Below are 26,106 nucleotides of genomic sequence, written 5' to 3' on the forward strand. Positions count from 1 at the left end.
GTAGCGTGCGTGTGCATGTGGGTGTGTGTGTGCGTGCATTTGTTTGTTTTTTAATATGTATCTGTCTTTGCATTGTTTTTAAATCATGTTAAGCACTTTGTATTACAATTTGATTGTATAAAAAGTACTATATAAACAAAGTTGATTGATTGTTCAGCACCACAGTGAGCACATCATGTTTCACGCCTGTTGGAAAGCATGGAGAGTTCAGCACCACAGACAGTGACAGCTCTATTTACACGGCAATGTTTTCAAGTAAAACGCAAAATGTTGCACTTCGAGTGTCAATTTACATTCGCCTGCCCCTGAAAATGCATCTTTTTAGCTCCAGTGTCATGTAAATGAGCAAAAACAAGAGAAAAGTAACTGAAAAGGATTTTTTTTTTAAGAAACTGAAACAGGAAGAAAGTGATCAGAAAGGTATATAAAAACGGCAGAAACAGATAGAAAATGAGCACAAAGAGACACAAATAATCACCAAAGCAAGGCAGGAAATGATCAGAAAAGAACAAAAAACAACCAGAAAAAGGAAGAAAAATAACAAAATTGACACAAAACCCGCAAAAATTCAGTACCAAGAAACAATAAATCCCCACAAAGAGATGGGCAATTACCTCCAAAAGGCAACAAAACCAACAGAGTGGAAGAAAATGACAAAAGAGCACCAATTGGACACAAAAACTTGTAAAATGAGCTCATGCCTGAAGCGTGTGTGTACTTCTGTGGAGGCGGCTGAATCTTGACGATGAAATCCAGACTGACAAAGAAAATGTGATTTACTGTTTCTAGACAATCTGTCAAAGTGAAATTGTTTTGGACCCGGTAGAAGGTGAAGGGTGTCAATCATTGTATTTCTGGGTGGTTTTGACGATTTGACACAACATAGTGCCGGGCCAAATTTATCCACAACACATCTGGACAGTTTCATGTTGCAAGATAAAATCTTCGTCTCACAAATGTGAGTCATTTTTACATTCAGAAGGTTTTTTTACTCAGAATTTCTTAGAAAATGAGCTTGAATCTTTGAGTTTTTAGACTCTTCAGTGGGAGGAAGTCCTGGGGTCATGAACAAACCTCATGTTAGGTCTGTCTTTGTTGTTGTTTTGCGTCTATTTTGTTGTTCCCTTTGTCTGTGTTGTTCTGCTTATGTTGTTTTGTCTTTACTGTTTTTCTGTTAGTTGTAGTTTTGTGTGTGTTTATGTTGTTGTTTTGTTAGTCTCTTTGTGTGTTTATGTTGTTGTTGTGCAGCTTTGATGATGTTTTGTGTCTCTTTCTTGCTTTGTGTGACTTTATTGTTATTTGTTTATGTTCTTGTTTTGTTTGTCTTTGTTGTTGTTTTCTGTTTATATGGATCTTTTGTGCGTTGTTTATTTTTGTGCCATTATTTTATTTCCCAAAGAAGTTCTGACTTGTTTGGTCTCAGTTTTTTCATGTTTCATGCATGTTGTTTTGTGTTCGTTCCCTGTTTTCTCCTTTTAGCGGTTGTTGTTTTTTTATTGTTGATTTATTGATGTATTTCTATAACTTTGCACATATGACCAGGGATTATGACTTGTGCATGAATATGTGAAATGGTGGAATAATTGACACCCTGAAAAGGTTTGAGCTTCTCATGTGAGGATCCAACTTATTTCTTCTATTGTCTGTTTCATTCAAAGTCTCTTTCTGGATACCTCTGTGTCTTTGTTGGGTTTATTTAATTGGTAAATTTTTGTGAGTTTGTGAGTTTGTTTTGTGTCAGTTGAGAAGCTTTTTTCATGTTGTTTTAACTGCAATTGTTTACAACCTCTCTCTGGATGCTGTGAACGTGTGCGTTGGCAAGGCAGCGACAGCTCAGGCTCGTCTTGTAACGAGAGTTTGGGGGTCACACCGTGCTGACGACCAACACAAAGGGGAAGGTTGAGTAGACATGGACCCTGTACAGGCTCAACGTCGTCCACCTCAGTGACTCCTGGACCACAAGAAGAGCAGCAGAGGAAACATCTGCCTTACAAGGATTGTTTGTTCCGCCACAGCAGCACCAAACTAATCCACGGTGCAACTAACATAGTCTTGCCAGACTCATGGATGGAGACAGTTTTCAATTTCTGGATGGGAATTGTTGCGTCTGTTGATGTTTGATACTTCATCTCTGTTTTTCATCACAATGCAGATCTTGTTGTTCATCCTGAGTTCACATATATCCTTTTTTTGCATGAAATTCTGATGTCTCAAGGTCTCCAAACCACGTGAACTGAAATGAATTGTGCAGATGATTTCTTCAGTGTGTGCAGCTGATCAGCATGCTTTTTTTTTTAAACTCTGACTCCCACGGCGATAAGGCGCATCGCTCTGCTGTCTCATTTAATCACTGATACTTAACATTTTATTGCTGCTGTGTGTAATCAGCCTGCTGCTGTCAGATATTCATATTTTCAGCTGCGCCTCATTTTTATGCAGTGCTGTTTAATTATCAGCTCAAATATTTCTTAACACAGATTTAGGAGCTAAATGTAGGTCTGGATGTATCGAATCAACATGTATAAGTGATACTCGGATTATTATTATCATTATTATTATTACTATAATAATAATAATAATAATAATAATAATAATAATAATAATACTTGCTATTATTATTATTATTATTATTATTATTGTTATTATTATTATTATTATTATTATTATTATTATTTCTTCTACTGTGCTAACTGCTGCATTTCATGACCTAAACTTGCTCAAACCTTTGTAAAAATTTGCACACATCAAAGAAGTGGGAACAATTTTGTGTATTTTATTGCCATTGTGTGTAAAATGGCTCCATAGCGCCCCCTACATTGTTTTCACATAGCGGCCATGAAAGAATCTTTCCACCTCGGGAGCCGGGATAAAAACTTTGTGGATACACTGCGTCCGCACACAGGTGTCGTGGAAATGGACCCCCCAGGAGTGAAGAAAGTTTTGTTTGTCGCATCAACGAGGCCTTGTTGTACTCTAAACCCAACAGGAAGTCTGCCATTTTGTGTTTTGTGTGAAATGATTGAAACAAGGGTATCCTGGGGGGGGGTCTATACAACCAGCCTTGTTAGAGCTCGGTGCGTAACGATGACCCAGAATGTAACAAGGTCCTAAATTGGTATAAAATATAATGTGATGTGTTTTAATAACTGGTCAGCAAAAAGCAGGTGTGGCTAAAAATGACCGTTGTGGTTGGTGATGTGGTCCAGACTGGCCGGAGAGCCAAACCATTAAAAACTTGTGGAAGACCCCCCCCCCCCCCCAATAATTTTCCCATGAGGTTTTCACAGGATGGAGCTTTTCCTCAGCGTTAGCGAGTTCCATAGAATAAAGCTTCATAGAAGAAATGGACCTGTTAGAGCCGAATGCATCTTTTGTGGTGAAACAAAGTGGAGAATGAAAGTTTGAAACTGTTGAAGCTGAAGCAGCTCCAGACGACCAAACATCCCAGGACGGAGAGAAAACCCAAAGAGTTTCTCCTCAGAGAAAAGAAGAGGAACATTCTGAGTTCCTCCAGACAAGTGTAGGTGGAGAAGACGTCTTGTGCTGTAACCTGCGTGCCTTTTGCTCTGCTCAGTCGATTATTACTGGCTGTGACTGAGGAGACGTCTCAGCTTGACCCCCAGCTTTTCCATCTTCCTGCTCATCGGTGACAAAACTGAATTTGTTCCACTGAGTCTGCAGCTTAATTTGACTCCTGCAAGTGTGTGTGTGTGTGTGTGTGTGTGTGCGTGTGTGTGTGTGTGTGTGTGTGTGTGTGTGTGTGTGTGTGTGTGTGTGTGTAAGAATTAGCATTTGTTTGTGTCACGCTGGCTCCTCTGCTTCCTTCACGCTGTCCTGAAAATCACCAGAATGCAGTCTGAAGGAGTTTTAATGGAGAAACACACATGAAAGCCGATTTCCATATCATAAAAACAATAAAAATCACACAAAAGGCTCGGTGGGTTTTTAATGATGTTTACTCTATTGTGCTTGGGAGCAGCAGAAGCAGACGGAGTGTTTGAAATTCAACGCTTCACGCTTCAGATTGAACAGACTCATGATTTCAGATCCGTTCATCCAGTTTGCTCACATATGTAGGGCACATGGGGAGGTTTCACCGTTTTCACTTTGCTTGCTGGAGTCATGAAGGTTGTGGTTCTTGGTTGACGTCCGGTTTGTTAAACTTCCTGGTCATTTTGGCTGAAAACGTCACCTTGAGAAGAGTCCCACGTTTCTGAAAACGTGTGTGTGTGAGAGGAACACCAGGCGTCTCTTGGCTCCAGCAGATTGACTAACGGAGGATTCCAGAGGGAAGTGAACAGCTCTTCTCTCCAACAGTGTACGTTCACTCACATTTACCTCGCCGTCGTCTGAGTCCTCCCAGTGAACGGAAATTAATAAAATGAAAATATATAATGATAATAATTTTGTCTTTTTTTCAATGTAACAAAACCCATAACATAAAAGCTTGCTAATAGTCTAATTATTAGATATTTCATCCATTATATGATTGAAATTGTAATAAATATATATATACATATATATATATATATATATAATTATGAGTTATAATATTGAGTTTTTCATTGTACAATTATTCTGAGTTTTTTTTTGCACCTCTCAAAACGATGACTTCAAATAAATTTGAATTTTTTAAAAATAAAATACTTTAAAAATACTACAAAGTGCATTACAAATATCATGGATTTTTGTTTTAATTAAATAATTTAATTTCATAATTTCATTTGTTACATGGTTTACTCATGTATTTGATATATGGAGAGAAATTCAGGACTAAACAAGCTTAATAAAAGAGCTCAAACTGTGGCTACGATGAACAAAAGTAATGAAAATGGCTAGAAATATATATATTTTTATTTGATTAAAATGACAACAATTTCTAAAAGTGGTTTAAACTGCAAAAATTAAAAAAAATCCAGCGAAAACCATTCTGTAAATTAGCTAAAATGGCTGAATCATTACAAACTGTAATTACCTTTTGAAGTTAAATTTAATAAATCTGAAATATGTATATGTATATGTATATATAAGTATATACTACACACATATATACATATATGTTTAATTGTTTTGTTGTTGTTTTTTAATTAAAAAATTTTTTTAAATGGAGTACAGTCATTAATATGTGCTTTTACAGAGAAAATAGAAAAGCCCAACATGTCCACATGAGCAGCAGGTGTGTTTGTGACTGTGGAAAGGAAAAACTACCTCTAACAGGAAGAACCTTTGTAGAAACCAGAGTCAGAGGTGGAGGAGAGGAGAGGAGAGGAGAGGAGAGGAGAGGAGAGGAGAGGAGAGGAGAGGAGAGGAGAGGAGAGGAAAGACGGAGAGATAGACTGGGTGGGGAGATACATACAATACCCTTGTTAGTGCTACATATATTTCTTTTTTTTTTTTAATACAGTAATCACAGTGATCTAAATATTTTCCAACTGTCATGAGATGAAACCAGCCTGAACAACAACAGAGCAAAAAGCAAAACAACAACAATGATAACAAAAGCAAAAACAAAACAACACAAAACAAAGAACAAAAAAACATGATTTTGATCATTGAAAGAACAATAGCAGAAAAAAAGAGAAATCAGCAGCAAATCTCATCAATGAGGAGTGTGTGTGTGTGTGTGTGTGTGTGTGTGTGTGTGTGTGTGTGTGTGTGTGTGTGTGTGTGTGTGTGTGTGTGTGTGTGTGTGTGGTTTGTCCATGGATGTGAATGGAACTGTTGGGGGGGCCAACACACCCCCCCGGAGAGCCACGCCCCAACCCGGAAGGCACCAGACGGAGCGCGGAGAGAGGACCCCCCCCCCCCCCCCCCCCCAGGCCAGAGGGGCCCACAGGAGAAGGATAAAGGACGCAGAGAGGACCCCCCCCAGGCCAGAGGGGCCCACTAGAGAAGGATAAAGGACGCAGAGAGGACCCCCCCCAGGCCAGAGGGGCCCACTAGAGAAGGATAAAGGACGCAGAGAGGACCCCCCCCCCCCCCCCCCAGGCCAGAGGGGCCCACAGGAGAAGGATAAAGGACGCAGAGAGGACCCCCCCCCAGGCCAGAGGGGCCCACAGGAGAAGGATAAAGGACGCAGAGAGGACCCCCCCCCCCCCCCCAGGCCAGAGGGGCCCACAGGAGAAGGATGAAGGACGCAGAGAGGACCCCCCCCCCCCCCCAGGCCAGAGGGGCCCACAGGAGAAGGATAAAGGACGCAGAGAGGACCCCCCCCCCCCCCAGGCCAGAGGGGCCCACAGGAGAAGGATAAAGGACGCAGAGAGGACCCCCCCCCCCCCCCAGGCCAGAGGGGCCCACAGGAGAAGGATGAAGGACGCAGAGAGGACCCCCCCCCCCCCCAGGCCAGAGGGGCCCACAGGAGAAGGATGAAGGACGCAGAGAGGACCCCCCCCCCCCCCAGGCCAGAGGGGCCCACAGGAGAAGGATGAAGGACGCAGAGAGGACCCCCCCCCCCCCCAGGCCAGAGGGGCCCACAGGAGAAGGATGAAGGACGCAGAGAGGACCCCCCCCCCCCCCCAGGCCAGAGGGGCCCACAGGAGAAGGATAAAGGACGCAGACCCCGGACCAGACACTGTTTAATTGTTAGCTGCACTTTTCCACCACTGTGTCATGGCTCTGCCAACAAGGTCGACTATCACAACACTATCGCAACTAAGTTTGAGTTTATGAGCTCTGTCATCTTCTTATTAAAGAGTAAAACAATGATTAGAATATTGTTAGAATAGCAGCATGAAGCTCTAAGTCTTTGCTGCAGCCTGGTGAAATAACCTGAAGGGTGATGTGGATGTGGTTTCTGAGTGCGCAGGTCTTTCCCAGGTCTGTTTGACTCGTGTCTCCTGTCAGATGGACACTTTTCATTTCCTCCCTCGCAGACCTGCGGCGTTCCCTGACAGCGATGGCGTTGATCTGGCGCCTCCTCCCACTGACTGACGGCCGTGCGGAGAGATAATCGATTGAGAAACATCAGCAATCGTCCCGGGCCCGGTGACCCCGGCGGGGGGGCCGCGGCCCTCCTGACAGCCTCCGCCAGGCTGTGATGAGGATCTGCAGATTCATTCTTTCTGCCAACGTTCGGGACAAACGTGGCTGTCTGGGCCGTTTCAGGGGACGTCTGAGGAAAGACAGCGATGGAAATGATTTGCTGTTTGTCCCCAGGTGCTCCTTATCTCCCCGCCGTGGATTCCACTGGAACCTTCTGGAATCTGAAAGAAGAGACGCTGGTAAAGACATAGAAATAAAAATAAATTGTCAAAAGTCTGATGCTATTATTGGGTGAAGTTTACTAAATACAAAGGGACCGGAAACACATTTTTTAACTGTTAATTCACCTGTCAATGACAGTGCCTGTCATATACATGTCACTGTATCAGAACCTGTTTCATTGATTTAATAACAACTGATTTTGATCACATTATAATGCAATTTTTGACATGCTGCTGTAATAAAGAACTGCCAAATAAACAGTCAATGTTATTGTTGATTAAGATTGTATAAATTAATTCAATTGTGTTTCTATAGCACCAAATACAACAGTCTGTTCTTTATATTTGAACAAAAGATTGTATTTAAAATTGTGCACCTAACAAAATACAAAGTGCATTGTTGTGACTAAATGAAATAAAAATGAATAAATAAATGAATAAACAACAAAATAAAAATAGCAAATAAATAAATGAACGACTGAATAATGGAAGGCAATTCTAAGAAAGTTCATTGTTTCAGTCTGACAAAAGAACTCAAAAACCGTGAACAAGTGACAGAAACTAATTCAGAAAATTAAAACACACAACAGTAGACGAACCTTCCCTCTCCTTCTCGTCCATGAGCCGGAGGACAACTATTGACACAGTGGAACCGTCTGGGTGGGAAAAGGCGACCATATATGTTCTGAGCTCACAGTCTCAGGTGTCTGGAAAGTTTAGATTTTAGAAATTACAGCTCAGCGAAGATCGGAAATTGCAAATAATATTACACATTTCCTGAAAGTCCATAGCCTTGCCTTCAAGATGACATTACTTTTGGAGCTATAAGGTCTATGTGGTGGTATCGAGAGCATGCTAAACAAAGTCAAATCCTTAATTCTGCACATGTTTGACTTTGACCTTGACCTTAAAGCATGACCTTGGCCTTTACTGGTAGAGTGCTATAAATGAATTCCCCATATCAAATAGCCTACAAGTAGTCATTTATTGCAAATGTATATCATGTTTGTATGCTGAGCTATTCCAATTATACGTTTTCAAAGTTTGCCATATTTCCCCACAATATCCAATCTTTGCCGAGCTGAAATTTGTGAAAGCTACAAGTTGAAAAGGTTTTCATGAATTTTCAGACACCTCAGACTGTGAGCTTCCAGAAAATATATGGTGGCCTTTGTCCACCCAGACGGTTCCATACCGGCCTCTGGCAGGGACTATTTGTTCTTCCTAGTTTTCCCGTTCCCTCCATTTTCCAACACAATCACTTCAAGGCACTTTTACAGAGGAAAACCAACAAGTCAACTCGAGCAAGTGGAGGAGAGGGTAGAAACCAAAACTCAGCTTTATCTGGAGGAAACCTGCAGAGAGAGAGAGAGAGAGAGAGAGAGAGAGAGAGAGAGAGAGAGAGCGATCCATCCTGCTGCAGCCTACCACCAACGGTGGACAAATGTAATAATGAAATTGTGAGATGTGAGAAAAGGAAAGAAGCTCAGTGTCGGTCCTCCAGCAGTCGTAACTCAGCAGCTTCACTGCTTCATTTTACTTTGGAGTAATTTTCTTAACTTGTAGTAACTAAAATGTAACTTTTCCCAACTGCATGTTGCACTTTTAGCTGGTCGTGTGACTTACTTATCAATTACGTACCATCTGGAACCACGAGGTGTCACTGTGTGACGTCAGAAGGAAGCTACAGTACCACAGGAAAACCTCCATTACTGCTGAATTTCAGCATGAAAAATATCTCCAAATAGAAAAATCTACACAGTGGAATTTAAAGTAAAGTTACACGTGGATGTGGAGAATAAAAGTTTTCTTCACTGTCATGCTGCTTTAGACAGATGGAACGTCGTCTGGGAAATAGTGTCGTTTATGTCTGATATGCATGAGCACTAACAATCTATAACAAATTTGAAGCACTTCTACAAAGGTCGTGTCATTAAACTAGTGCTGTCAATCAATTAAAAAATATTAACTATTTAATTGCACATTTTTCTGTAATTAATTGTGATAAATTTCATTGTTTTTCTCCAGAAAACTGAAGCTTTTAATGATATTTATTCATGGGAAACCACAGAATTAATGTCGATTCAACACACAGACTATATTTTAATTAAAATACTGTTTTTATAATGTCCTTTTAGCTTTTGGTGAAACTGTTTATCTCGAAGATCTGCGAAATAATAAAAACATGAATTAATTGTTAAATATTGAACATAAGACTGGGTTTAGTTAGAGTGCAGGTCCAACACCTTGAGAATTTTTGACATTTTTGGAAACAAAGATGTAAAGTTACTACATGAACAAAGTGGCAATAATATACAGTAACACGCAACAGAGAGAGAGAGAGAGAGAGAGAGAGAGAGAGAGAGAGAGAGACCATAGCACACGCAAGCACGCACTTGCGAAGGTGCACACACACAGGCACACACACACTCACACACACACACAGGCACACACACACACACACACACACACAGGCACACACACACACACACACACACACACACACACACACACACACACACACACACACACACACACACACACACACACACACAGCAGGTTGACTGACAGGTGAGGGGCGGACAGGTGTGGCCCTCCTTCCTGACGGCGGCTGTCAGGAGTCAGAGTGCAGGTAAACACAGCGTGACACGGAGACTCATCTCCACCCAGACGGACCCTGAACGCATCGCCACCAGGAAAACACAAACAGCTGCTGGAGGTTCAGCTCAGGTGATTCTGGAAAAACGAGAGAAAAAGATCATTTATCTTGGTGTGATTGATGAATCTAAACACTGGAAGGCAAAAAAAAAAAAATATATATTTTTTTTTAAATGGTGCAGCTCTGGCAGGTTTGTTTCAAACTCCACAACGAGACGCTTTCACAATGTTGTTTTAGAAGAGTTTTTTGTTTATGCAGTAACGTTTTAAAAATGATGCCTGTTTCCACGGAAATGGCAGAAACACAGAAAACAATGTAGTTTTCATGTTGGGCCACTAGTGGGTGCTGTTGTTTGTTTTAGTGATGAATCCAAACGCACATGCAGCAGAGAACTATTGGGCTCTTAACGTCAACAATAGGAGAACATGGTTATTACGGTGAGTGTCAAAATAAAAGTACCAAGTCCAGGAGAATATGTACAGGGAGCATGTGCAGATCAACTAGTTACTATGGTGGAGGGTAGTATGCACATCAGCAGCATTTCAAAAGAGTTGGGTTTTCATCTTTTTTCACAGAGGCAGCATCAGTTTCATGAATAAAAGCCAAAACAGCAGCAATGTCTCCTAATTGAACAAACCTCTATGTAAATGATGAATATCTTCCTAACAAAGTGTGAAAATGTGATTCAGCGAGTTTCTGTATCACCGGAGCCTCTGGCTTCACTTTCTACACTGAACAATTGATAGATATCAATTGTAAAGGATGTAAAGAGTGGCAGATCACAAAAGTGGGTCGCACTGGCGTCCGAGTTCAAGGGAAGCATAGAAACAGGTGTTGGCTGCTGCATCGCTGCAATAATTCGGGTTTTGGAGGCCGTTTACAGCAACATGTACAGCGACGTGTGAAGCTGGCACAACCGACGAACCACAAGAAACACAAGGAGGCTTTGGACATTTCTATAGAGGTGTTTCATTTTAATCCTCAATTTGAGTCATTATTGGGATTCACAGTACTAAAAATTAGATTCTCAATTTATTGTATAGATTTATTGTGTTCCAGCACCCTGTCTCTGAGCTGAAGTAGCCATGTTGTTTTGGAACGTCTCGTAAAAACAGAAAACGTTCCTAGAGTTGTGGTGTCTGTTTACCGGGGATCAGAGCCACTGTGGGTCAGTGACGTGAGGTGAGGTTCATGGCTGGTGAGGCTCCGCCTCCTCTGGACTCACATTTACATTGTAAGAAGGGAAAAGAGCTTCTTATTTCACTCTTCATCAAACAGCATCAACTGGTAATGCTTCATATCATCAACATTCCTCTTTCAGTCACACAAACATAAACACAAAGATAAACACAAACACAAACATAAACATGTGGAACATGTTTGTCCTCGGGGTATTTCTAGACCCCATGGGGGCCCGAGGCAAGAAGGACTATGGGTTCTCCCGGCTCAAGAATAATGATGAATGAAGTCCAGGATGACAGATCAGTAAAGAAATTCTTTGTTAAATAATTAACATATAAGATAAATATTTAAAACTTGACACACAATATATAAATGCCAGACAAATGCAATTTTTACCACAATCAAATTGATTTTGACAAATATAAACATTAAACCATGCAGCTGTGTGCTCCTAAATGTGTCTTTGTGCTTCTGAAATATTTAGCTTTGCTAGTAAGAGTACAGTCCTGTGATGACACAATCATTATGCTTTGTTTAAGACTCGTCATTTTGTTGTGGAGAAAGAGGGAGAAGTGGTTTGTCTGAGTGGTTTGTGATGTCATTAATTGTTGACATTTCTGATTAAACTATTTATGGATCTGTCAGGTTTTCGATATGTGGAGTGCAACAGTTGCAGCTCTGATGAAGACGAATATATTCAGCCAGCATCACCTGGTCCAACAACAACTATGAACATTGTTTGTCTGACCAGAGCAAAAAGGACCAGGCCCCGGCACAAGATATCTGTCAACAACATTCAGGGCTTGTCAACAGGTATTTGTCAAAACTTTGTCACTCTGAGGACTTTTAGTATTTTTAGAAAAAGGACTAACTAAACTAAACTAACAGTTGTATTTCTTGCTTATTAAAGATCACCACAACAAAATGAAGAGGAGACGAAGTGCATGACTTCTGTGAGAAAAAATATGTGAGCAGAAGACAAGATAAAAAAGCAGAAAAAGAGAAAAGCTTCTCAATGCTGACCCTGAGACAAGACCCCCCCCACCCCTCCCCCACCAAAGAAAGTGCCCAAACTTTTGAACCCCACTGTATAAAAAATGAAAACATGTCAAAAACATCCAAATACTGCTGCATGAAGATGAGTCTTGTTTGAGTCCAGTATGTAACAACCACCTGAATTGTTATATAATATACAGTAATACAACTGATGATACTAATGATTGGAGAAATAGATTTTCACTATGATGAAGCTGCCATCAATGGATTACAGACGCTAGAGGACAGAAGACTATAAATGACTTGGGCAACAGCAATCATACATACGTACCATAAACTGTACAGAGATCAGTGATGTGCGGTCAGGGGAGGCAGGGCCAACTCGAGGCTGAATTGAAATGAATGAAAAATTAATTTTGATTATTTGTTTTAATTGTAATATAATCATCATTTATTTTTCAATATACAGTAGCTAGCAGTACCTATAGATTTGAAAGTATCAGCATTTTGTGCTTTTCATAGCCCAAATGACTAAAGACCGCTATTTACTGGTATGACAGAGTCACTCAGTCCTGCACTGTCTTACTGTGAAGGCCACACCCTCTCCTGAAGGAGGAGTGGATGTGTGAGGGAGTAAGTTTAGGTTTCTTAGGTGCCAGTGACTATATTTGATTAGCGTGGAATGAACCGTGTTTCCTTTATGGGTGCCGGTGATTTGATATAATTCTCCTGCTTTTATTGAAGTCAAATTAATGTATCCATATTGTTTAGTTGACTTTTTGTTTTCCATTTATTGGCTCTTTTTCATTTTAGAAAAAATAATATTTGGTTAAAATAAGGTGTTACTGATTGAATCTGGGCCCCGCCCCAGCGTACTACTACCCCCCCCCCCCTCTATTTATTAGCTACCTGGGGCTGGGGTTACAAACATTTCAAAACGTCCTATATTTTGAAAACCGCGAGTTTGACTCTGCTCCTAAACATTACGTAAAATTCAGAATACGAGCTACCATAAAAGTCTTGGAGCGGCTCACTTCACCAGACAGAAACGAGGGCCGGCTGACTTGACTTGCAGGCCTCGGCTTCTGCAAATGCAGCTGCAATATCTTCCATATCTCAGGGCCTCTGAACATCTGTCTCTATGGAAACCAGTGCTGGTCCTGTGAGCCTCTCCTGGCACAACAACAAGACTGACGACCTACTGCGCAAGCAAAGCTGGACTACTTCTTAAAATAAAGCTGTTCAAATTGGTGTAAAGTAAGAATAAATATGTGCTCTAAGTTCGTCATACCACAGAGGTGTGCTGTTACTGTGAAATTTGAATGATTAATCTATACAATATACACACTTAATAAATGTGTTTTAAAAAAATGGCTGAATTCACCTTACACAGATTTAAATGTGCACTTAACTTTTCTGGTGTTTGGTGGATGACTGGGAGTTTGGGACAAAGTGTCAGGGACTAACTGGGACTAACTTTTATAATGTCACACATAGCTTACGCACTCTCACTTACCAACATCGTATTTTTTCTTTTAATCCTCTTCTTGTTTTCTTTTCGTTTCGTTCAGCTAGCCCGGCTAACATGCTACCGGGCAGACAGAGCGCTCGTCGAGGGGGGGAAGACTCGCGGCGGGGGACTCTGTGTTTACATCAGTGATGCCTGGTGCCGTGACGCTGCTGTGGTCTGTAAACATTGCTCATCACTGGTGGAGCTCACCCTAACCCTAACCCAAAAAGCAGGTTCAGGTGTGGCCTGAGGGGTCGTCAGAGGCACTCAGGACTGCTTCTCCACCACTGACTGGAGCATGTTCAGACAGGCAGCCACCTACAACAACACCACAGACCTCCAGGAGTACACAGACACCGTCACTTCCTACATGAGGAAGTGCATGGAAGACGTCACGATCAAAAAAACCATCTCCATCCGGGCCAACCAGAAGCCATGGTTTACAGGAGAGGTCCACAGGCTCCTGAGGGCTCGGAACGCTGCCTTCAAAGCTGGCGACGAGACGGGCCTGAGGCTAGCCCGGGCCAACCTGGCATGTGGCATCAGGTTAGCCAAGAGACAGTACTCCAGGAGGATCGCCGACCACTTCAGTGACAGCAGAGACACCAGGAACCTGTGGCGGGGGATACAGACCATCACAGACTACAAGCCCTTTCCACAGACCTGTGACAACTCCTCCTCTCTACCTGACCAGCTGAACCACTTCTTCGCTCGCTTTGAGGCAGACAACACCACCTCCTGGCGACCAGGTGCTGACGTTATCCCCGGACAGCGTGAGGCGATCCCTCAGAGGGACCAACGCACGCAAAGCCCCGGGTCCCGACAACATCCCTGGTGGTGTCCTGAGAGACTGTGCCGAGGAGCTCACAGATGTCTTCACGTCCCTGGTGGTGTCCTGAGAGACTGTGCCGAGGAGCTCACAGATGTCTTCACGTCCCTGGTGGTGTCCTGAGAGACTGTGCCGAGGAGCTCACAGATGTCTTCACGGACGTCTTCAACACCTCACTGAGCCAGGCTGTTGTCCCCACGTGCCTCAAAGCCACCACCATCATCCCGGTCCCGAAGAAGTCGTCCCCCACCTGCCACAATGACTACCGCCCGGTCGCACTCACCCCCATCATCATGAAGTGCTTCGAGCGGCTAGTCATGCAACATATCAAGTCTGCCCTCCCCCCCACCCTGGACCCTTTCCAGTTTGCATATCGGTCCAACCGCTCGACCGATGATGCCATCTCCACTGCCCTCCACTCAGCCCCCACCCACCTGGAGACCAGAGACTCCTATGTCAGAATGCTGTTCATTGACTTTAGCTCAGCATTCAACACCATCACCCCTCAGCAGCTCACCCACAAACTGAGTCAGCTGGGGCTCAACACCTCCCTGTGGAACTGGCTGCTGGACTTCCTGACGGGGAGACTACAGGCAGTTCGAGTCGGCAGCAACACCTCCAGCACCATCATGCTCAACACAGGGGCCCCCCAGGGGTGTGTGCTGAGCCCCCTCCTCTTCACTCTGCTGACCCACGACTGCTCACCATCATTCAGCTCCAACCTCTTCATCAAGTTTGCGGACGACACAACTGTGGTGGATCTCATCAACAACGATGAGGAGACGGCCTACAGGGACGAGGTGAGGCACCTGGCCATGTGGTGCAAGGACAACAACCTCCGCCTGAATGTGGAGAAGACGAAGGAGATTGTTGTGGACTTCAGGCGACGACACTCCCAGCATGCTCCACTGACCATCGACGGTGCTGCAGTGGAGCAGGTAAGCAGCACCAAGTTCCTGGGAGTGCACATCTCTGAAGACCTGTCCTGGAGCAACAACACCGCATCACTGGCCAAGAAAGCCCCCCAGCGCCTGTACTTCCTCCGCAAACTAAGGAGAGCCAGAGCCCCGACCCCCATCATGCACACCTTCTACAGAGGCACCATGGAGAGCCAGAGCCCCTCCCCCATCATGCACACCTTCTACAGAGGCACCATGGAGAGCCAGAGCCCCTCCCCCATCATGCACACCTTCTACAGAGGCACCATGGAGAGCAAGAGCCCCTCCCCCATCATGCACACCTTCTACAGAGGCACCATGGAGAGCAAGAGCCCCTCCCCCATCATGCACACCTTCTACAGAGGCACCATGGAGAGCAAGAGCCCCTCCCCCATCATGCACACCTTCTACAGAGGCACCATGGAGAGCAAGAGCCCCTCCCCCATCATGCACACCTTCTACAGAGGCACCATGGAGAGCCAGAGCCCCTCCCCCATCATGCTCTTCCTCCAGAGGCACCATGGAGAGCCAGAGCCCCTCCCCCATCATGCTCTTCCTCCAGAGGCACCATGGAGAGCCAGAGCCCCTCCCCCATCATGCTCTTCCTCCAGAGGCACCATGGAGAGCCTCCTCTCCAGCTGCATCACCGTGTGGTACGGCGCCTGCACCGTATCCTGCCGCAAGACTCTGCAGCGCATCGTGAGGGCAGCCGAGAGGATCATTGGTGTCTCTCCCCCCCCCCCCTGCGGGACATATACAACACCCGCCTCACCCGCAGAGCCATCAGGATGGCAGGTGACCCCCCCCCCCACCCCCCCCCCCCCCTCCCACAGCCTCTTCAGCCTGCTGCCGTCGGGGAGGAGACTTCAGAGTCTCCGAGCCAAAACCAGCAGCTCAAAGACAGTTTCTGCCACCAGGCAGTCAGGAGACTCAACTCCCTCCCTGCTCTGCCCCCCCTCCCCCCTCTGCCTCTGCCCCCTGCCACAGCCACCCTTACACCCCCCCTCCCCTCCGGCACCTGACATTATGCCCCCCCCCCCCACTGAACGAACATTCTACCTCAGTTGTACATGCCACTTTACTATACTGTTTATATGTTTATAAGGTGTATAGATTTTAGATGTATAGATTTTTAAGTCTTATAATTGTTCCTAATATATTATTACGCTGTGCACTGTGGGTCTGAGAGGACCGGATTTTCGATGCACTGTCGTTGCAGCGACCAAAGCAGTTACATTATTTTGTCATTGAAATTGACTAATGTCAGCCGTTCCTCAGGGCCTCCTTTAGCTCGGGGCCGAGGCAATTCCCTGTGTTGCCTGCCCATTGTGACGCCTGTTTGTCCTACAAAGAAAGTTTCTTTTATAGAGATCTATAGATCAGTGTTTTTCAACCTTTTTGAGCCAAGGCACACTTTTTTGTTTGGAAAAATCTGGAGTCACACCTCCACCTGAAAATGTTAAGATGTGAAACTCTGCAGCCTCTATTAACAATATAAAGTCTTTCTCATCAACGTTTTATCAACAGGAATCAAATAAATACAGAAAAAGTATTTCCCAATGTCTTTTTTAATAGTGACTCCCTCAGTGTGAAACCTGGACCTGATGGATGAAGAGCTGAGATCCTGGTTCACATTCTTCCTTTTCAAAAACTTCTCCATCACTGTCACTGACACAGTACTTTGATACAAGATGGTAGCAGGAGGTGGAGATGAACCACACTGACGTCTGTCACTTTACATTTCACCGGCAAAGTTCTGTGCTGCCCTCTAGTGGCGAAGAGTATTTATACATGATTACTCTTCAACACAGTGCTCTCCCAGCTGACAGCGGCTGTGAGAGCAAATGATTTTTAGAAAAAAATGTGAAATTGGATAATTTCCCACGGCACACCTGACTAGATCTCGCGGAACACTGCTGAAAAACACTGCTATAGCGAACCCTTCCTGTGTCCAAGCAATTCATATTTATTGTAAACAAATTAAAGTATAGAGATGTGTGCAGCACAAATTAAATTTGGACCATCAGTAAAAAAAAACATGTTATTTTCCAAACTTTAAATTCTGGTACTTTATTCCATTTTAATAAAGGTTCTCTATCAAAACCACAAGAAAAAAAATATTTTGGCCAACAGATTAGTTACGTTTTCCACTTACTTCTATCTTATTTCAAAAAAACAAACCCAAAAACAACATCAAACAAAAAACTCTTGTCTCAATGGAGATTATGGCCAAAGTTCAGTTCACCTACGCCCCCTTGAGGTGAGGCAAGGTACTGCCAGCCTCACTCACACTGCACCTTATTGTTAGGATCAGCAGGAAGGATTCTCTCACGCATACATTAAAGATATTACTGTAGACTGTAGAGAGTCCTGCTGTATAACAAACATGAGTAAAGTTCATATTGTTGATATGCTGAGGAACAGAAACGTCATGTGACCCAGTTTGTATTGGATCACAGTCAAACATGAGGCAGAGCTCTTCACTGCCTCACTGGAATTGTATCCACTAATACTCATACTCTGACACTTTTACTTCATAAAATGTCGGAAATGTGGACAGTCATACTGAAAATGCACCTTTAACACAAATCAGTGGAAAATATTCAGATTTATTTTATGTACATTTTTGTTTTTTCATGCTGCCTCCCCTGAAGGCACGTCACTGCTGCGGGCTCAGCGGTTTCCCCCACAGTCCTAAAAACATGCACCGTGGGTTCCTGAGCAAGATCCCGGGTGAAAATTGCTGCTGTTTCTGTGAAAACAAACATCGTTTTCAAAATGTTGCAAAGTTTTCTTCGATGACAACACAAACATAACGCGTCATAACGCGACTCAGAGCGTCATGTAAACGGGGCCATTCTGATATGATAGTTTGTCTAAAAGCCTGATGTGTGACTGTCGCTCTCAGGTCATGTAATAAGAGAAACATGTTGAATGAACAGGAATTTTCTTGAAAAATCATATTGATAAAAACCACGGAGAATTATAACTGGAATGTACAGCATGAGCAAGGATTCAACAACAGACACGTGTGGACTATAAATAAATTGAGCCTCACTTTCAGCTCCAGTAATAATATATTTGTCTCTAATTCAGCACTTTGCACTGTTTTGTCCAGGATTCCTCCTCACTGCTCCTGCTCTCCACATTCACTGTTATTCCATGTCTTTGTCACGGAGCCCAGTCAAGTTAGTGTTAGTGTTGTGACGTCAGAGAGAGAGAGAGAGAGAGAGAGAGAGAGAGAGAGAGCGAGAGAGCGAGTGGGTGCAGGTCTCCTCCTCCTCCTCCTCCTCCTCCTCTCCAGAACCGGGCATCCATCGGACTCAGTCGGACCCAGCAGCGGGCTGAGAGGCGCACCATGCCCGCAGCAGCTCCTCCGTGCGCCCCCGGGCTCCTCACGCGGGATTTACGCGGACAGCAGCCGGACTGGACGCGCACTGAGCTTTAAGTTTGGAGGCGTTAATAAAAGCGTTCTTCTCTGTGGATTTGTCTTTTGGCGCACGTGTGTGCGATGCCGCGTGCCTCCCGCCTCCGTCCTGCCCCGGGTCGGACCGGGACGGACGTGGCGCCGTGAGGAGGCTCCACGGACCGGATAGATCGCACTTCGGGACTTGTTCGTGTTTTTGGGAGGGAGGGGGGGTTGGTGGTCCAGCGAGTCAGCCTCATGCAGCTCCTCCGGCTGGCCTGGGCTCTGAGCGCCTCAGCGGGCTGCGTCCTGCTGCTCCTGCTGCTCCACGACCAGCTCCTCAGAGAAGGTACGACTCCCTGCCGCTGCGCCCCTGAGCCTGAGCACGGTGCGGAGCCCCGGCGGGCCACACGGGCGCTGTGGGGGGGGAGCCCCAAAGACTCGGGCTCTATTTCTAGTGGGAAATAAATATGTGCGCATCTGTGCGTTTTCTGCGCACATCCAGGGTCAATCCGGCAGCACAGTTAAAAAGTCTGGAGATATTTGAAAAAAATGAAGCAAAAACAAGAGAAGCGTGCAGTGAGGGATTATGATTGGCTGTTTGGGTTAGTGGATTGGAAGATAAGGAAAGAAAACAGAGCATTATATTAAAATAACGGTTTTCTTTGAGAGGAGGGTCCAGACAAACCTGCCCTCCGCTTCCTCACATAAAAACACATTGAACACATTAAGTGCAACTATTTCATCGTCTACTTTTTTTTTTTACAAGTATTTATTGACTTGTTTAGAAGGTGGAAATGGATTTAATGGCGGTTTATCTGTAGAGATAAACCATTAGATAATAATAAACTTTAAATACCAAAAACTCCTAAATGTTTCCCTTTGTTTTACTTCAAACAAGTAAATCAAAATTGTTTCTTTTTTAAACCTGAACAGATTCCTTTATTAAAATTACAAACACCTTCAACATTATGTCAGAAAATATAACATTTTAAATGAACATGATTTTCACACTTTTAACGTTCAGCACGTGCCACCAGAGGCTCCAGACGCCCGCGGGCCTTACGTTCTCCAGGAAGTCTTAAACAAGTAGAAATTAGTAATGATCACTTTTGACATCAACCCTTCCAATACCAATACATCATAATATATTAATTATACAAGCAATTAGATCATTCAGTTGTTAAAACTGGAGGGAAAATATGTATGTTGTTATAGATTTCTAATGGGATTACAAATAAGTTTTAATTTTCTGTTATGACGGAAAAAATAGTTTATTATAGATTAATATTTCATTTTATGATTGAAAGTTATATGTACAGAGGATTTAGAAGCATTTATCCCTGGAACTCGCTTGCTGTCAGACATCAATATTAACTGATAAAATACAGAAAGTGCAGCAAACGCCAAACCACAAGCTTCCGAAATACATTCCTTTGTTGCTGTAATTCATTACTCCTTTCAAAAATTGTAGTACTTAACATATTCAGTTACAGTACAAAGGCTTTTTAACTGTCTAGCAGGGGTTCCAAACCTGTGGCCCGGGGGCTGAGGCTGGACGTAGACAAATGACTTTACTTGACTTTTTATTAAAGAAGCTCTTTCTGATTTAGTTAAGTGGAAAACACTGTTTTACTAAGAGTACAACAGACATTCAACAAATTGATCGACAAAAAGCAAACTGCCGTACTACTTGAGAGTTAGCATTAGGATCATGCGCTGCAGAATTCCTGCAAACTGAGAAGTGACACTTTTTAAATGAGTTGAACAGAAAGAGGAGATTCCACTCTTTGACAAGTGTTGTTTTATAAATGTATTTCACTGGAATCTGCAGCTGAAGGTTTTATTAAAAATAGGAAGTACATTTATTCTATATAAATATCAACAAGTTTAGCTTTTTTGAAAAGTGTATATTCATACACTTTTTTGACAGCGTTCTGGTCCATTTTCACATTAACTTGTAAAAACATTGAAAATGTTGTTATGTATAGAGTATTTTGGGTATTTGGGGTATTGTAGGTGTATGTTTTCTCCGCTCTGGCCTTTTTAGATCAATTTCTCCCAAACTAAAATGACAAATGTCCATCTTTACACCCGTCCTATCTCCCATTGAGACAATCTGGCAACAGTGAGTCCTTCTATATGTTTCAGAATAAAGTTACAGTGAGCGTGTAGCCTCTTCTTGTACTGATAGTAAATCGCTTCCAGTGGCACTGATGCCTTTTCCTCTAAAGTAAAGCTTGATTCTTGGAGGGCGATGTGAAGTGACACCAACTTCACCGCCGTCCAAGACCAAGAAGCCCAGAGAATCTGGACCAAGAAATATGAATGGAATTTCTATGAATACTGTGCACACGTTTAAAAAAAATAAATCATTTTTATGACATTTAATTCTTGTTATTTTAGCACTGCTGTGTCACATTATGCTCGGCAGCCCTGAACGATGCATTTATTGCAGTGAATTACGTCACAAACCATTGAATCTGTGTGATTTCAGTAAAATCTGTTGTGGTTGGAAAAGACAAGGGTTGTTATTGTTACCATTATAAAGCACAAGGTACATATTTAGCAAAAAAAACCCAAAACCTTGGAGAGAATATTAACTTTATTAACTATATTAAATATTTAGGATGTAACTGATGAAGGAAATGATTGATGTTTTCATTTTGGAGGTGTTGGAATTGACTTCTGTTCTGAGCTTTGTTCTCTTCTTATTATCAACCACTGTTTAATTCAATCGGGACTGACCTTCGTTATAACAAGGAGCAGGTTTGTTATGTATTTATGTCGGTTTAGTTTAGCATAAAGCAGCAATGTTGTACTTTGATTTATATAATATAATGTGTAGCTCTATAAAAGTTTAAATGAAAATATTTTGGGGAAAAAAGAACGTTTGCTCCAGTTGGAGTGAATGAAGATTACAATAACAGTTAGTTGTTTACCTGCTCCAGGTCGGCAGAAATACATTAAAATACTCAGATTTATGAGAAGAAAAAGCAGTAAACAGCGACGATACATGTCCTCTAACCTTTATCGAACAATTCCATCACCAGGGATTCACCAATACCAGTGTCTGCTATTGGCCCGATACTGCGCAAGTATTTATACTCGCACTCATACTCGTACTCGCAAAACCTCGCCTGTTCGCCGAGCCCTGAACCAGCAGAACAAATGTCGACGTCCTTGTTTCTAGTTGTTGCGTTGAGTTTGTGTTCTGATGCTCAATTTCATCCACGAGAAACATTTGTCCATGTTTTGTTTGTGTTTGTGAAATGGGAGGAAGTAAACCTCGTCAGTTATCCTTTCAGGATTCCTCATGTCACTGTTGCTTGTGTCCCACACGCTTTGTTTTACCATTTTTGCATCTTAACTCATTCAGTGCCAGCCCTTTTCAAATTTGGCACGTCCCAGTGCCAGGGTTTTTTCAACATTTCAGCGTTTTCTCAAAGCCCATAGAAAATTTTGTTCTGTGTAAATCTTGTCAAGAAAATTCAGACTTTCCTTTATCATCAGAAGAAATCTGTTTGTTTGTACCTGTTTCCATTCATTAGTAATGGCCTCCTGAACATGGGTGGGTATCACTGAAAATCCTGGTTTCTGACCAAAAAGCTGAGAAAAATGGCTTTTTGTGAAAAACAGCATTTCAAGCAGAAAATATCTTTGATCATAATTCTTTTTGCTTCAATGGCATCTCAAACACTTTGAGAAGTCTTCCCATTATATAATGAACCAAAATAACACGGACAACATTTTTTAAAGTTATACAAATACAACTTTATTGCAACCATGTAGAAGCATCAACAAGCATTGGAAAACGGTCATGTACATATGCATGTAAGAGGTAGCAGATACAAATAAACCATCAAATAAACATTTTGCAGGGATGCAGTAACGCAGATTGGCCAAAGGGGGGAGCTCACGGATTGAAGATTATAATCCGATTATAAATTCAGCATCATGCGGATATAATTGCATTTAGTGAATCAGAATCACTTTTAGAATCACTTTTATTGCCAGATCATGATAACACAACAAAAAAATGTATGCTTTCACCGCTAACACAAGAGGCAATCAGTGAACGCATCAGTCTCACCTGTAGAGCTATGCGCTGCTTTGGCGCGAGGCTGGGGCGACGGGCTTCTGCTACTCGCAGAAGAGGTCGGTATCCACTCGTCCCAAGAATCTGGGTCAGGCTCGCTGAACTCTGATTCATCAGGGATCGGATCAGGGATCGGTCTTCTCCCAGATCTTTGACTTCTCCCTCTGGTTTCGACGACTGTGATGGTCCCAGTCACCGGCTCGCTGAAGCTCGCTACGTCAGAGGAGTGGTCTCTGCCGGCGTCTTCTATAGCTGGTGCTGGGTCCTCTCAAAATGCTCTGCTGCAAAGTTAGTTGCTTGAACTGACCGGCTGGCCGATCGGTCTTGCTCCGCCGCTTTGACATGGCTTCTGAGACGGTACTCTGTACTATATCCTTGCGATTACAACTCCAATTTTTGATACAAGCAAGATCATGTTAGTAGCCCCGCCCCCATGTAAAAAACGCCATTAACGCGTAAACGCGTCTTTGGCACTCAGCGGTACTATTCGAAAAAACGTGAAAACGCGTCTTTGGCACTGAATGAGTTAAATGACTTAAAAAACCCAGAAAACAACTATTGTGTCACCAGTTCTAATGCTCCTCCAAAGAGCACATAAGCTGGTCTGAGTTCATTCCTATTGGTTTGTTTGCTTTTGGGGGCGGGGCTTAACCAAAGGTCATTTGGGCTGTATGTCGCCTCTGAACTCAAATGTGTTTGCCACCCGATTATAAACAATAGAGTCAAACCAACAGTGTGATCGGGCTCGTTGTCCTGCTACCAGACCCCACAATGTGGAGCACAAAGGCCCATATAAGCTCCTTTCAAATATATACATAGGGAATGTTAACCAATATGTCTAGTTCGGGGTGGCCCATAGGGTAAAATATTAGTCATGATTTTTTTTTTTATAATAACATTTTGATCATGATTTTTTTTACAATTATTTTTTACATTGAATTTTAAAATTAATTTGCAAGTTTCTGAACAGTGCAACCAAACTATTTCCCGATATAAAACAACCCAAGCAGGAAACATATTTAGGCCAAAGAATCTTTCTGAACACATTTTGATTTATAGAATTTGTGCAATTTTACTAACATGTGCAAACATGTAAACATACTAAACGGTAAATAACAACATTCTGATAAAGTGCACTATTGCAAAATAAAAACTAAACTGTGCCTGGCTGAGGAAGGTTTCACATGAACAGTGAAACATTAAAAGTTAAATAAAAATTCTAAAACAAAACTGAAATAATTACAATAATAGTTAAGACTTATTTCAAATGGGAAAAATAAAAATATCAACTGTTACAAACTAAAACAGTTCTACAAAATACCTGTCGTTTTAAAAAGATTTAAGAACCAAAACACGAAATGGCTTTATGGAAATTGTCCAGTAAAAATGCAAACGTAAGTAACTGAAGTTATTTAATTTCATTAATGTTTTTATTTTGAACATGCTCAAATTGAAAAAACAGTAGTAAAATAGAATCAAGAGTGTGAAGGAGAGAGAAGTATAACTTATTAAACACCAGCTTTTCTCCATAAATATCTAATATATGTCAGTACTATTACATTAAGGTTAATGTGTAATGTGTAAAATGTATGAATAAGTTACATATTTAAATAATACAACTATGTTATATCACTATACACACACACACACACACACACACACACACACACACACACACACACACACACACACACACACATATATATATATATGTGTGTGTGTGTGTGTGTGTATTTTATGTATGAATGTGTATATATATATATATATATATATATATAAATCATGATTATGGAATGATATAATTTGAACTATAACAAATAAATACAGATACATGTATTCTATTACAATAGATATACAATACAATATTATAGACATGTATATAGACATCCAGTACCCACATGTAGAAACAGTCGCATCTGATCACACAATTTAATGCCATTAACCTCTTCATCTGAGGTTTTCTCCTAAAGTGCAGCGATTTAAACAATTCATCTCCAACGTCTAGAACCTGATTCTTAAAAATCCAACAGCAGTAGAACATTTTACTCCTCAGACATCTGACAGTTTTTCTTTCCTCCTGAAACCGAGACGCACTTTGACAGTCTGAACGCTGTTTGTTCATCGCAGCCACGGGCAAGTCACGCTTGTTTGCGTTTCGTAAGAAAAGCTGAACCGTTTCCACACAACGGAGGTGGAGTTTCTTTTTAGGATCAACTCCTGGTTTCTCCTTTAGCCACGCCTCCTCGTGACACAAATAAACACTCAGAATTCACTACGATTGGTTGGTCGGATTCACGTGAAGCTTCTGATGCGTCAGCATAGAACTGCAACACGTAGAATGTGTTTTACAGACGATCTCTCTGCAATGTCAGCTCATCTACAAGTTGTAGTCCTTCACGATCTAACATCTCTGTTTGGCACAGCCCTACGGCGAGAACAGTATAGTGCAGTTTAGGGTTCGTTGTCCTGACGTGGTAATGTCGTAGATCGGCGATTATCGTTGTACATATTCCCAGTCCTCCCTCGAAGAAATGTTGTCTTGTTTATTCCATTTCTAGGTCTCACGTGAGCTAATCGTTCCTGCTCAACACTGCTCCCACAGGTCATGACCAAATTACACCTGGAGGATGCAGAAGACGGACAATAGTATAGGAGTGTGGAGAATAAGTGGGCCTTCCTCCTCTGGATCTGAGTGCTGCTTGTCCCGGGGCATTGTGGGATGTGTTGTCTCCTAGTCTGCAGTGTCCTGGACCTGGATCACATGGTGAAACAACACTTCTCTGCTCAGCTTCATTGCAGTCCTTATTTTACCTTTTGAGACGCCAATCAGAGCTTTCTTTCACAAGGCATTTCCATTTTTGGCTGACTTCTCCAGTGCAGTTATGTTTTCTCAGTCGATTTACAAAGTTTCAACTATTGATTCCCTGGTCTGTGGGTAATGTTTGTATTTAAGGGGGTTGATATGAATCTTCCTGATGCCCTCCAGTAAATCCCAGCTTGTTGAAACATAAAAACCTCTGATCCAGCAATGTGTCTGGTTGTTTATAAGCATGGAATACTATTGCAGAGGTTAAGTAATAGAAGAAAAACTACCTTTGCCTGCAGTGTGATAATTTGTTTTCCAAAAGCTCCCAGGAGTCCAGATAAAAGATCCTATCCTCAGTTCAGCTCTGACTTGCCTTAATGCAATCAATGTAGAACCGCTCCGTGGTCCAAGTGGAAGACCTCTCTAAGCCCTTTGCTTAGAGAAGGCAGTAATAAAATGAAATGGAGCAGTGTGGGCTT

The 26,106-nt window shown here is 42.6% G+C and overlaps 1 protein-coding gene across 1 annotated transcript in view; it reads left to right on the forward strand.

The window, feature by feature from the left end:
• Positions 1–18,980: 18,980 nt before the first annotated feature.
• Positions 18,981–26,106, forward strand: part of LOC308136659 (chemokine-like protein TAFA-5) — a gene marked incomplete at its 5' end in the record, with an annotated part of 77,386 nt that continues 70,260 nt past the window's right edge. Inside the window, one exon of the mRNA XM_080505103.1 lies at positions 18,981–19,071. Within this exon, the coding sequence (XP_080361229.1) occupies positions 18,981–19,071 (91 nt within the window). The remainder of the gene's footprint in view (positions 19,072–26,106) is intronic.

This window comes from Blennius ocellaris, assembly GCF_963422515.1.
Source record: "Blennius ocellaris genome assembly, chromosome: 11".
In the NCBI taxonomy this organism is placed as follows: Eukaryota; Metazoa; Chordata; class Actinopteri; order Blenniiformes; family Blenniidae; genus Blennius; species Blennius ocellaris.